General features: G+C 42.2%; 1 protein-coding gene across 5 annotated transcripts in view; it reads right to left on the bottom strand.

Annotated features, from left to right (window-relative positions):
- Positions 1-9,472, bottom strand: part of SELENOI (selenoprotein I) — a 60,328-nt gene extending 50,856 nt beyond the window's left edge. For 3 of the 5 annotated variants that reach the window (XM_064571957.1, XM_064571958.1, XM_045884234.3), the window contains exon 1: positions 9,293-9,472. In XM_064571957.1, coding sequence (XP_064428027.1) covers positions 9,293-9,349 — 57 coding nt within the window. In that variant the 5' untranslated portion in view covers positions 9,350-9,472. Of the gene's footprint in view, positions 1-1,824; positions 1,977-9,292 lie in introns of all 5 variants that reach the window. The other 2 variants (XM_064571960.1, XM_064571959.1) reach the window with 2 other exon arrangements.
- Between the last annotated feature and the right edge of the window lie 4,257 nt (positions 9,473-13,729).

The raw sequence follows: 13,729 nt of genomic DNA, 5'->3' as shown, positions 1-13,729 counted from the left end.
ACAGACCCTCCTGGTAATTGTGCAGCACACTCAGGTTTGAGGACCACGGCTCTGGTGAAAGCAAACATTAAGAGCACTCCCACCAACTCCTCGGCTGAAGGATAAACCACACCATTAGTTTAGTGGCCAACACCTATTCCTCCTTATGGTAACTTCAAATACTGCATTGTAAGCAAGAGACAAGATATAATAAAATCTGACAAGTACTCACTAAATTTACTAAATGCAAGGCATTATGCTACAAATAATCTATGGCATAAAAACACCAAACCTAAACTTAACAGTGCAAAAAAAGGGGGGGGTTCAAATAACCCTGGGACAAAAATTTAAAATTTCTTAAAATACTTTCTATCAATACAAGACTTTAAGAACTACGCTCACAGAAAACACGACTCTGTAGACAGTGAGATCTCATTTCAGTCAATATTATCACTTACATCTACTAACAAGTTGGAGAGAAGATGGTGACACAAGATTGGAGAAGCAAGAGCAGTAAAAACAAGCAATTCATGATGACAAACAAGTTTGCTTGCTAAACTTAAATAACCTATAATAAATTCTAACAAGAGATGAGAAGACAAAAAGAGGGGTCATTGAGTGAAGAAACCTGAAATCCTTGCAGGGAAATCTGGGTATCAAACACATGATAAATACACGGAGGATACTGCAGATTCTTAAATAGGAAAGTGGTATTTAAGAAAATTTATTTACTCTGCTTGTTGTATTATTATATATGATTTAACAAAAGAAATCTGAAGTCAAAGTCTCTGTGGGACCCAAGCTAGACACAGACCTCCATTACTCTTCTATCTCTCCATTAAGTTGTCACCCTTAACTTGCTTTCCTAAAATACACTTTCTCTTGGTATAACTTCCTGGGGTATGGGTACACATGTGTATATGTTAGCCAATGTTCACAAACAGAGAGGCACAGATGTCAAGTTTTATTTTTTACTTAACACTAATACAGCACTATGTGCCGGGCACTTTACAAATATAAACTCATTCAATTTTGATAATGATCCTATGAGGCAGATACTACACCATTTCACAGATGAGGAAATCCGGTTAAAAATGACACTAAGTCAGAACGCTAGCATGTGGTTTATTTCAAACTTATTATTAGTCCCAAAGCTAATTATTTAATCAAAAGACTTTTATCTCAATTAAAGCTACTAGTATACGAAATGTTCTTAATACTCAACAAAATGTAAGACTAGTAAATATAGTCATCCACTTGCCCCTGCTAATAATTTTTAAATGGGGGAAAAGAAAACAAAAATAGTTCTTTCTTTTTCACTGTACAGTTTCCCCGCCTGCAAACATTAGACACAAACCCAATTAAGCATGTCACTGAAGGTCTTTATTCTAATGTTCCTCTATCTGGTACAAAACACCCAGTAACTACAAGGCAGAATTTATCTTTAGTTCTTAGATTTGAAAGGAAGCATAGCATGAAGAAAATGGGCTCCTAACCCAGACTGCCTGGGTTCAAATCTCAAACTTTGGGACCTTGAGCAAGTTAAATTCTCTGTGCCTACAGAGTAGCTCTACTTCACAAGGCACTTGTGAATATTAAATGAGATAAAGTAGCTCTACTTCACAAGGCATTTGTGAATATTAAATGAGATAAAATACGTAAAAGCACTTAAAGCAATGCCGGGCATATAGTAAATGCCATATAAATGTTTGCTATCATTATCATTATTATTATCACTCAGTATTTACAATGATATTGCTCTTGCCATTTCAACTTTCCTTCACTGGGCTCACTAGGCTCAGCCTGGTACTGGGAATACCCACCACTTCCTTATGTCTAATTTACCATGGTCTTCCTGGTCTCTGTGCTTCGGTTCCCCCATCAGTCTCTCCGGAACATCTTCTCCAACTTTCCCTTATGCGCTGGGCAAATTCTTATTCAAAGTTCTTCACATTTAAGCATTACAGGAGTTAGAAAAACAAGCCATCCTCAGTGAACTGATGTTTCAGAAAATAGTAAAAGAACCAAGTCAGGATGTTTCTTCCAAATAGCACCTAAAAATGTGGTGACCTTCTACCTACCACTTGATCTCTCTCCCTCTCATTCTGCAGAAGTTCCCCATCCATCCTTATTTCACTCCTTCTGAAAGACTCCTCTGTCTCTGTCAACTGCAAAAATAATTCTTTCCATGAGATATTTATAAATCTATATCTACGGCCACTAAGGAGATTACTTAAAAATACCTTAAAAAATAATAATAAAAAAGGGGCGTCTGGCTGGCTCAGTCGGTAGAGCATGTGACTCCTGATCTCGGGGTTGTGAGTTTGAGTCCCATGTTGGGTGTAGAGATTACTTAAAAATAAAACCTTAAAATAAACAAATAAATAATAAGGCCACTAAAATGCTTTTCAAGACTTACAAATGGGGGCGCCTGGGTGGCTCAGTTGGTTAAGCGACTGCCTTCAGCTCAGGTCATGATCCTGGAGTCCTGGGATCGAGTTCCGCATCGGGCTCCCTGCTCAGCAGGGAGTCTGCTTCTCCCTCTGACCCTCCCCCCTCTCATGCTCTCTCTATCTCATTCTCTCTCTCAAAAAAAAAAAAAAAAAAAAAAAGACTTACGAATGTATTTACAGGTGGGAAAGGCAGCTCTTCCAATCTACTCAAGGAGACCAAGCACAACTAAAAATAAGTTATGTCTGAATTAACTGTAACATATCTAGGTAATGCCTTAATTAACATGGTATACTGTAGCTGGCCTGCAATCATAAGTGCAAATCAAAAGATTAAGAATTTCTCATGTGTCTACTCTGGCTCAGAAGAAAAGTGTTCTATCTCTGAAATCATTACAGAAATATTCCTTTAGTGGAGCATAATTCATCCACCAGCGATATTTCTTTAGCGCATGAAGTTTTCTTTGTTTTGATTCCCAGTCCACAAACTACACCTTCACATGGCCCTGCCCAAGAGAAGTGCCTTGCGCAAAAGATTACTGTTATTCTTCCAGATTCAGCATCACTTATCGTTTAAATTACAATTATGCTTGTTCTATAAGGGTCAATCTCTCATGAGTTTGTTTACTCATCAGATAGGAGTTCATAATACCTCCTCTTGGGGCTATCAAGAGGGTTAAGTCAGACCAAACAAGTGTTAGGTACTATTGTTACCAAGGGTTACCTTCCCAGGGTTAATGCTTCACAAAACCCCTACCTCAGTGACTACCGCCTTTCTCCACTCAGTCATCTTACCAGAACCTGAGTCATCCCAGACTCCTCCCCATCCTTCATCCCCTGGACTCACCCCACCAACACCTCCAGCTTCTCCGTTACCATGGTCTTGTCCATTTTTAATCTTAAATCAAGGATCATAAACAAACGTCCACAGGGGTCAGGAAGATAAACTGAACAAAGCAGACCCACATGAAGCATATGGACTGGCGGGAAAATGGCAAACTGGAGAGCAACTACCTTTTTTAAAAAGGGCAAGCACTACTTAGCTTCGGGGGAGTCTTGCCAAGAGGAAATTCAGGGCCAATGTTGCCCACTATTCTGGTTTTTCAAACGAATCGAGAAATCTGGGTTTTTATGGGGAAGATGCTAATTTTTGAAACAAAGTATGGTGTGGGCTATAATTAAACATATCTGCTGGCCAAATTCAGTGGGTAGGTTAACCAGTTCTGACTTCTATCTTTAGAATCCCCACTCCCTTTCTATCCCTATTACTTAGATTCAGGCTTCCCCTCATTTCTTACCTAGGTTTATCCAGAAGATCCCAAAAGGTCTCCAGATCACCTCACCCATTCATTTTCTACAAGCTGCTGGGGTAAGCTTCCTAAAATTAAAATCTGATCCTGTTTAAAATCAAGCAGTTCCGGGGCGCCTGGGTGGCTCAGTCGGTTGAGCAACTGCCTTCGGCTCAGATTATGATCCTGAAGTCCAGGGATCGAGTCCCACATCGGGCTCCCTGCTGAGCAGGGAGCCTGCTTCTCCCTCTGACCCTCCCCCCTCATGTACGCACGCTCTCTCTCTCATTCTCGCTCTCTCAAAGGAATAAATAAATAAATAAAATCTTAAAAAAAAAAAAAATCAAGCAGTTCCCCCAAACCTACAGCATTACAATGTGCCTAAAAATCACCTGAGGTATTTAACATGCAGATAACAGTAATCTACCCAATCTGAATCTCCCAAAGTGAGGCTAGGAATCTCCTATTTAAACACTTTCCCAGGTGATTCTGATGCTGATAGTCCTTGGGCCACAGAAACACTGATCTACAGGGTAAAATCTAGAAGTCCTTTCCATGAAAGTATTCCCTCTTGACAGAGCCCCACATTCCTCTTCAGCCTCATCTCCTGCCCCTCCATCATTATGCCTAAACATCTACCTTCTTATGGTTGCCAGAAAATACTCTCGGCCTCCACTCCTTTTGCATTCCATTGCTCTTCTGCTCTGTAAAGCCTTTTCTCCCTCTACATCTGGTAATGTGGGACCTACTCAGCTTCATCTTTCTAGACTGAGCTCTGCCTTTCCCCTCCATCCCTTCTCTGCTGCCTTTCTCAGCTTTAACCCTCTCTCCCTGGAGCTGCTTCTTTCTCTCCCATAGCACCCGGCACTTACCTAACTGCATTTTGCAGCCCCAGTGCTATGCCTGACACAGTAGGCCCTCAATAAATGCTTACTGAATAAACAGAATCAAACTGTGTGAACTAGTAAGGGTGAAGGCCAGATTCTTTAGCATTATCATCAAGATGCACACAGTCTCTCTTTACAACCTGTTAACTGCAATACTAATAAATTTACCATTATCACAGTTCCTATAATCAGGTTGTTGTTGATATGCAACAAAAGAATAATAGCAGAAACCAATTCATCATAGAATTATATTCTTGAAACCAAGCAAGATATTTCAAAGAACACTTACCTCCTCTCTGAAGAAAAATAATACAATTTGAAACTAGCTGTTACACTATCAATTAAACAATGCCTTCCCTAGGTCAGATTAGGTAAACCACAACAGAAGTTTCACCCTTAGATAACGGGAAATCCTTCAACTGTAAAGACTTGTCCAAAGAAAGGTCAGGCAGAAAGGAGGAATGAGAAGCCTCTCAAAGGTAAAATCCCTCAATATAACTGTCTGAAGGTACATAAATAAGCAACAGAGAAAATGGTAGTTAAACCCCTGACATCTTCCCATTCAAAATACAAAAGTATTCTTCCGATATCCAGGAGATGCACAGCTCCCTTTTACCACACTTCCAAAATGATTTATGTTCTTTTACACTTTCATTCCTCGAATAAATATTTGTTGAGCATCTATTGTGTTCATGTGCTAGACCCTGATCATGTTGAACAAGACAGCTACAGGCCCTACCCTCTCAGAGCTCATATCCTAACAGAGAAGGCAGACTCTCAACTAATTATTCATCTGCTTAAAAAAATTGTGGTAACAAACGGAGAACACAAATGTTAAGACAGCACATAACATACAATCCATCCCATGCTTTCTTCTACACTGAGAAGCAATCGTCTTAGTTTCTTACTACAGAAATCTAATTACCACCCACATGTGCACCCCTCTCGGTGGTTATTCTGAATAACTGCCAGGTTTCCAACTGTAGCTCTCAGATGTACCTCTAGGGAGACAAAGAAATTAAACTAATTCAAAAGTAATTTTTCCACCAGCAGCTTTTATAGTATCAAATTTTCTCACATCACTTTGCTCTAATACACAGGGCCACACCAGGGAATAAAAATCTCTTGACTGTTTTGAGTCTACCCATTTATGGGATGATCTGCTTCAAAAGCTGTTTTAATTCAATAAGCATTTATAAAGCACTTCCTGTTGAAGATCACACAATGGGAACATGTGATCTTTAGGAGGAAAGTGTCTCTAGGTGCAATTCATATTCCAGGAAAACTGACCACACAGATTTGTCCTTTGGGCACCTTTGGATTCATATTTTTAATCTGAACACAATACTAAGAACCCTCTACTAGAAGAAGTTTATGTTATAATTTGTGGCCCTCCTTTTTTAAAATAAAATCAACAAACTACATTTTAGTGAACACTGGATGTTTGCTAAACTGACCTTTGTTTTCCAGGATGATAGGAGATACGCTGCCAGACACAGGAAGTGAGTCAGATAACGGAAAACGGGAAAACATAGGAATAGAAAAGCACACTAAAATTTCCTGTAAATTAGGACACCTATCTAGTTGGAAATATAAACTTAGGGAACACTGCTTTATAAGAAAAAGTAGATTTCATATTACAGACACTGCTGCAAATGAAACAGCTATTCTATTGGCACTTACACCCAGAAAGCCAGATCCTAGTATGGAAAAAAAGTTTTTATGTCAATATTTACTGTGCAGAAGAGATAACAGGAAGAGGGTAGAGCTGAAGGCAAAACATGAGGTATCTGGGTTAATAACCTTCATTAATGAAGTTGTGAAGCCCTGGCCAAGGTTACCAAGAAGGCTCTGGAACTTCTTTCCACTTAAATTTTAATGTATGTCAGCACCTCAGGTCAAAATTGTATGACACCATATTGCTTGAAAGTAGAGGAATGTCCTATATGACCTGCTTGTAAGCAAGGTCCTTCATAGTTTTTCCAATTCCAGTTAGGCAAAATCCATTATGATTTTTTTCAGCTATTCATTCATTCTACATATGTCTATTGAGTTCCTAGTATGCACAGTAGTATTGTGCTAAGGCCATGGTGATCCATAAGCCAAGTCTAACCACTTGAGTATTACATTGTAATAGGGAGACACACTAACAAATTCCATAAAGGAGCAGAGGGTACTCTGACAGCACGCTTAAGGGGAGAGGAGAACTTAGGGGATGCTTCTGTGAGGAAGTAACATATAAGTGAAGACATGAAGATGAATATAAACAGGAAAGGAAGCTACAATCCTGGCAGATGGAACAACATTACTTAAAGATCTAAGAAGAAAAGGGGGGATGGGGATGAGATGGCTACTAATACTGGCAGGGGCAGACAGTGAGGAGCATGATGTGAAGCTGAAGACAGGCAAGGACCATATCATTCAGCACCGTGCAGATCATGTTATGGATTTTTTTGGACTTCATTCCAAGAGCAATGGGAAGACATTGGTGTGTTTTTTGTGTTTTGTTTTGTTTTTTTTTAAGATTTTATTTATTTTCTGACAGAGAGAGACACAGTGAGAGAGGGAACACAAGCAGGGGGAGTGGGAGAGGGAGAAGCAGGCTTCCTGCCGAGCAGGGAGCCCAATGTGGGACTTGATCCCAGGACCCTGGGATCATGATCTGAGCCGAAGGTAGATGCTTAACGACTGAGCCACCCAGGCGCCCGACAGTGGTGGGTTTTAAGCAAAGGAGTAATGCACATTTTTTTAAAGATCACTATTTAACATAGAGAAAAGACTATAAGGGCAAGAGTAAATGTGGTCGAGCAAAATAAAGTAGTACTTGATTATAACCCAAAGTATAAAATAAATATTCATGCATCCACACTGATATAAACAAATGACTGGAGGGCGCCTGGGTGGCTCAGTTGGTTAAGCGACTGCCTTCGGCTCAGGTCATGATCCCAGGGTCCTGGGATCGAGTCCCGCATCGGGCTTCCGGCTCAGCAGGAAGCCTGCTTCTCCCTCTCCCACTCCCCCTGCTTGTGTTCCTGCTCTCACTGTCTCTGTCTCTGTCAAATAAATAAACTCCCATGCACAATTCCAAACAAATTATGCCAATACTCTGCCCTCAGGGAGGTAAGACATAACTCTCCACTACCAAGGGAGGGCTCATAGTGACTTCCTTCCAAAGAGAGTAACTTTACAGGGAGAAACCTAACAAACACTACCTCGGCCAGGTGATCAAAGTCAGTATCAGCAGTGACAAGTTATATTGATAACACGTACTCTTCATATGATGCAATGAGAGGTGCAACTTCATCTCTGTGCTCTTCCTCCCAAAAACCCATAACCCTTGCCTCATCATGAGAAAAACATTAGACAAATCCCAACTGACAGGCATTCTACAAAATACATAACCAGAACTCCTCAAAACTATCAAGGCTATCAAAAAGAAGGGAAGCCTGATAAATGGCCACAGCCAAGAGGAGCCTAAGGAGACAGGATGACTAAATGAAATGTGATATCCCGGATGAAATCCCAGAACAGAAAAAGGGCATTAGGTGAAAACTTAGGAAATCTGAGTAAAGTATGGACCTCAGTTAATAATGCGTGAATATTGGTTCATTAATCGTGACTAATGTAACATACTAATGTAAGATGTTAATAATAGGGAAAACCAGGTATGAGACATAGGGAACTGTACTATCTTCACGGTTTTTCTGCAAATCTAAAGTATTCTAAAATAAAAAGATTACTTAAAGTGTATGTGGGAAGAGTGGTAATGGAACCACTCTTCTAGCTTAGGCTAAAAATGACAGAAGGTACAGGACCTGGTGATTCACTGACTGGTGGGTGAGGTAGAGGACTCAAGAGTGAAAGCGACACAGATAGCAAGGATGAAAGGTTACAGCCCAGATTTCAGGCTCGGAAAACTGGATGGACAGTGGAGTCATTCACTGATAAGGGAGCAGTGGAGGAAAACCAGATTTGGAGGAAAGTTAACAACCAGCATTTACTGGAGGCCCATTACGTGTCAGGCCCTTCGCAAATTCCCATAATCATTTTGCACCATAGGGACTATTACCTGGCCCAACGCCAGGTAATTAGAGTTAGTATCAGGTTTCTACGGACGCCAAAGCTCGCTCTCTTTCTACTACACAGTTCGTTCTGCGCACATTTACTTCATCGGGCAGCCCAAGCGCCCCAAGCTACTGCTGAGGAAGTCTCCTCATTGGGAGTAGAAGTGGAGTGCATCAATACCACCGCCTCGGTAGTTACTCCCCCTCCCCGGGCCTCATCTGCCAAAAACCATCTCCATCTGAGTTGTATACAAGAGACGGGTGGAGACCTCATTAAAATGAAGACAATTAAGACACCACGAAGGGAACTGCATCCGCTAAAAATAAAAATAATAATAATGAAGTAAAGAAGCACAGGGAATTCTCTGGTTCCACTCTCGTCGAGCGGTCTCCTAAGGAAAAGGCAATCCCCCGGGAGGGTACCAAGTCAAGGCGGCTGGCCTAGGATGCCCCCACGCACCCTGACCCCAAAGCTCCAGGTCTCGACAGGACCCCCGGAGAAACGCCCGCCAGCCCGCTCGGAGCCACGCGGCACAAGGTGACACGAACCGCGCCTGCCCCTCAGCCGCCTGGGAGAGGCCGGGAAGAGGAGGGAGAGGGGCGTCCGCGGGCCCCCGCGCTACCTTGTACTTATCAAAGCCAGCCAGCTGCTCCGGGCTCACGTATTCGTAACCAGCCATGACGACCCGAACACCGAGCGCCCACTCGGCAGCGACTCTCCGCGAAGAGGTGCGGAAACACGAGCACCACACCAGCTGGGCAAGGATGGGAAGACTTAGGCTGGCAGAGGAGGTAGAAGAGCCGCGCTCCGCCCACCGCGCACGCGTAGCCGCCTCAGGCCACTTCCGCTGCCTCCCAGTGCGCAAGCGCAGCCTCCACTTCTTCCCGCCCACCGAGGGAGGGACGCTAGCCTGTTCACGCGGTCCACCCCCTCACGCCGTCGCAGTCCAATCAGTGTGGATCGGACAACACTAAGTCCCGCCTTCCAGGTTTTCTCGTCGCTTCATTCGTTAGCGTCAAAATTGGTGAGCCGAAGTAAAGAGTGAGTGGAGGCGAAAGGTCAATTTCCCAGGGGTCCTTGCTCCTCCCTGCCGCGGTAGGTGGGAGCGTCTGTGGTTTCGCTGCAGTGTGGAGGTTTGGAGCTTTCCTTGCGGGTACCGCTATTGCCTGCGAACCAATTCAACAGTACTTCAGGGAAGAGGGCTGAGTTCCCTCAAACCGTGACGTAAAAGACCAGAGAAAGGGAACGTGCCCGGCCCGCAGCAGCTCCTGGCGCCGTGCGCTGCGCTCAGTAGGTGCTTAGGAAACGTGATTGGACGTCGAGAAGCCGGTGGGGAGCCTCGGTGACAGGCTTTTTGCAGTATATAAGGGGCCCTGAAAAGGCGCTGGAGACATCCCTCACGCCTCTCCACACTCCGCTCTATCAAAGTGAAATTGCTAATGTCTTCCACCAGATAAAAGCACTGGTCTCTGAGTCTGTAGGAGTCTTTAAGTGTGTTTGCAGAAGTGCATGCACATAACTGGAGCCGGTTGTAGAAAGAGCACTAGATCAATGGCTAGAGCGTATCAATCCAATAGTAAAATTTCTTAATAGTAATAGTTGCTACCGTTTTGAGCGCCTTCTATGCGGGGAACTTTACATACGTTATCACCAACCCCCATAACAATACTACGAAGTGGGAGGCGCTTGACCCAATTCGCAGATTAGGAAATCAAAATTCAGATTACCTAACCTGCCCAGGATCAGACCATTCATTATACAGCTCGGAAGTGGTCGACCCAACATGAAATGAGGTTCTTGGTGTCGGAAACCACTACCTAAGGGGGACTCTCAATCTCTGGGTCTCTGAAACAAGGGTGATTATTTTGAGATCTCTTATGTTCCTTATATTCATTCATTAAACAGGTAATTATTGGGTGCTCAGTATATGCCAAGTATATTATTATTTCTCCGTGTGTCTTATCTCACCTTCTAATGAGGTAATAGATATGAAACCTCTATCATCATGGTACATGGCAGATAAATAAACTTGAGTGACTCACCTCACTTGAGAGGATTTGTGTCTTGTACATCTTAATGTTCCCCATGTCTTTGATATGCTGTGTAGTGTCTGCTTTGAGGACATTAGAAATATGGATCTCCCTTTAAGAAGGAAATTGGCTCTAATGAAAACTATGAAACCACCTCCTTGGACATAAAAATATTTCCTTTATGCATGTACTGTATTTAAAATCCCTTCTGTGTACTGGTAAGAATACTGAATTGACATGCCTTTGCACTAAATATGAGTTTTGGACAATGTATTCATCAGACTGGAGCTACTGTCCCAAGTAAAATGCTACAGATTTCTTCCGCTATGTGTTTGTTCTAATCAATATGAAGAGAAGAAAATCTTCATATCAAATGATTTTTTTTTTAAAGATTTTATTTATTTATTTGACAGAGACACAGCGAGAGAGGGAACACAAGCAGGGGGAGTGGGAGAGGGAGAAGCAGGCTTCTTGTTGCCTGTGTTCTCCTCAAGGATTTTGACAGATTCCTGTCTCACCTTTAGGTCTTTCATCCATTTTGAGTCTATTTTTGTGTGTGGTATAAGGAAATGGTTCAATTTCATTATTCTGCATGTGGCTGTCCAATTTTCCCAACACCATTTGTTGAAGAGACTATCTTTTTTCCATTGGACATTCTTTCCCGCTTTGTTGAAGATTAGTTGACCATAGAGTTGAGGGTCCATTTCTGGGTTCTCTATTCTGTTCCATTGATCTATGTAGACACCCCATTTTTGAGTAAGGATTATTTTTGTCTTCATGAATCTTTGAGATCACTGGAGTTGAGATCAACAGTTATTTAGTTTTTGGTGGAAGAGAAAGGTACAAGCAGAAAAACCTAAGAAGAGCAAGAGCATAGGAAATATTGCTGTCTTTCATTTTCCTGTGGCAAGGGTTCAGGTAATAGTTGCCAACATAGATGTCTACTACATAAGGCTTTGAGATCTTCCTTGATATACCCAGGGCTGTGCTGCCTACTGGACCAGAACTCTAGCAGAAGCTGGCTCTACTTTCAGGAAACAAGACATACAAATATGAAACAATGTGTGGAAGTAGTTTCGATTATCTCTTCATGTATTCTTGTTGAACTCTAGCCATGTGCCAAATACAGATACCATTAGAGACCTTGGAGATACAAAATTGAATAAAACATGGACCCCAGGCAAGGAGTACATTATTACTTCATTCTGTGAATGACCAGTATTATCCAATGTCCTGGCTCTTCAAAGTTTCTCTCTTTCTTCCTTCCTCCCCTTACCATCCCCCTTTTAAAAAGTTCACTGTTAAAAGTGTGAGATATTTTATCTTGGAAAGAGAATTGACTCAAAGATAAGAAATAAAGAGTTGGAATCAAAACAAAACTGAACACTTTAAGATCTCACAGATACTAAATTAATATTTAGATAAATAATCTAGAAGATGAGATACAGAAATAGTTCTTCAAGTATACTAATGATACTTAGCCTTTCATTATGAAATGTCGTACCAGTTGGCATGAGCTGCAAGAAAATAAAAGGTTTGGCAGATGTAAAAGTTATTTATTGCCACATAAGAGATCACACAAAACTTAGTAGCTTAAAATAACATAATAATAATGCTCATAATTCTGTAGGTCAGCAGTTTGGGCTGGGGTTAGCTGGGCAGTCCTGCTAGTCTTGCTGGTCTTATTACTATTCCAAGACAGCATAAACAGAAACTACAAAGCCTTTCAAGACCTAGGCTCAGAAGTCACACAGTGTCACTTCTCTCTCATTGTCATGGACAAAGCAAATCAGCAGGCCAGCCCAGATTCATGGGAAGGAAAATAGACTCACCTCTTAATGGATGGAATGGCAAAGTCACCTGGCAATGGAGCCTGCATGGAAGGATGGGAAGACATTATTACAACCAACTTTGCAAACACTCTACCGCCTCATATTAGCTACAACAGCTAAAAAACAGGACAGGAAGTAAGCTTCATCTGGAAAAGATTTGGAAACCACTAACCACTTGATTTCCCACTGTTTCTCTGTGCTTCCACAGCAACCTGTGCATACCTCTTTCTTCATACTTACATGTTATGAAATTATCTATTTTCTTATGTGTCTTACTGGACTTGAAGTGCCTTGGGGGTAGGACCACATCTGTAAAGCCCTGACCTGGCATAATGACTAGCACTCAGTAAGTCCTCAGTAAGTTTTTTTTTTCTTGGTAGTTTTATGGTTTTATTAACATAAATACAACAGGCACAAAAGCTATCTATTCATTTTCTTTGCTGCACAGCCTGGCATTGGGATTGGTGACTCTGATGGCCAGTCGGGCTGCTCTTTCCACAATGGCTTTACGGTTCTTGGAGGAGACATTGTGAGCAATTCTGCACAGCATGATTTGTTGCACATCAGCAGCACTTCAAGCTCCTTGACCTTGTGGACTAAGAACTTCCAGAAGCCACTGGGCAGCATGTGCTTTGTTTTGGTGTTGCTCCCATTTCAATGCTGGGCATCAAGATCTGGCCCTCGAATCTTCTGTGCACCCTATTGTCAGTGCCTCTGGATTTCCACCAGTTGCACTTAATTTTTTTAAAAAATTTTATTTATTTATTTATTTGAGAGAGAGACAGAGATAGCAAGAGAGCACGAGCAGGGAGGAGAGGGAGAAACAGTCTCCCCAAGAGCAGGGAGCCCGATCTGGGGCTTAATCCCAGGACCTGAGCTGAAGGTAGACTCTTTTTTTTTTAAGATTTTATTTATTTATTTGACAAAGAGAGACACAGTGAGAGAGGGAACACAAGCAGGGGGAGTGGGAGAGGGAGAAGCAGGCTTCCTGCGGAGCAGGGAGCCCGATGTGGGGCTCGATCCCAGGACCCTGGGACCATGACCCAAGCTAAAGGCAGACGCTTAACGACTGAGCCACCCAGGCGCCCCTGAAGGTAGACTTAACCGACAGACTCTTAACCCCTGGTTGCACTTAACTGTGACATATTGGTCTGACTGGTGCCAGATGAACTTCTTGATCCTCTTTTTAACAATCTT

This window comes from Mirounga angustirostris, unplaced genomic scaffold (genome assembly GCF_029215605.1).
Source record: "Mirounga angustirostris isolate CCGP_5_RB_7025 unplaced genomic scaffold, mMirAng1.0.hap1 SCAF_10, whole genome shotgun sequence".
NCBI classification, from domain to species: Eukaryota; Metazoa; Chordata; class Mammalia; order Carnivora; family Phocidae; genus Mirounga; species Mirounga angustirostris.
This window is presented reverse-complemented; position numbering and strand designations above follow the sequence as displayed.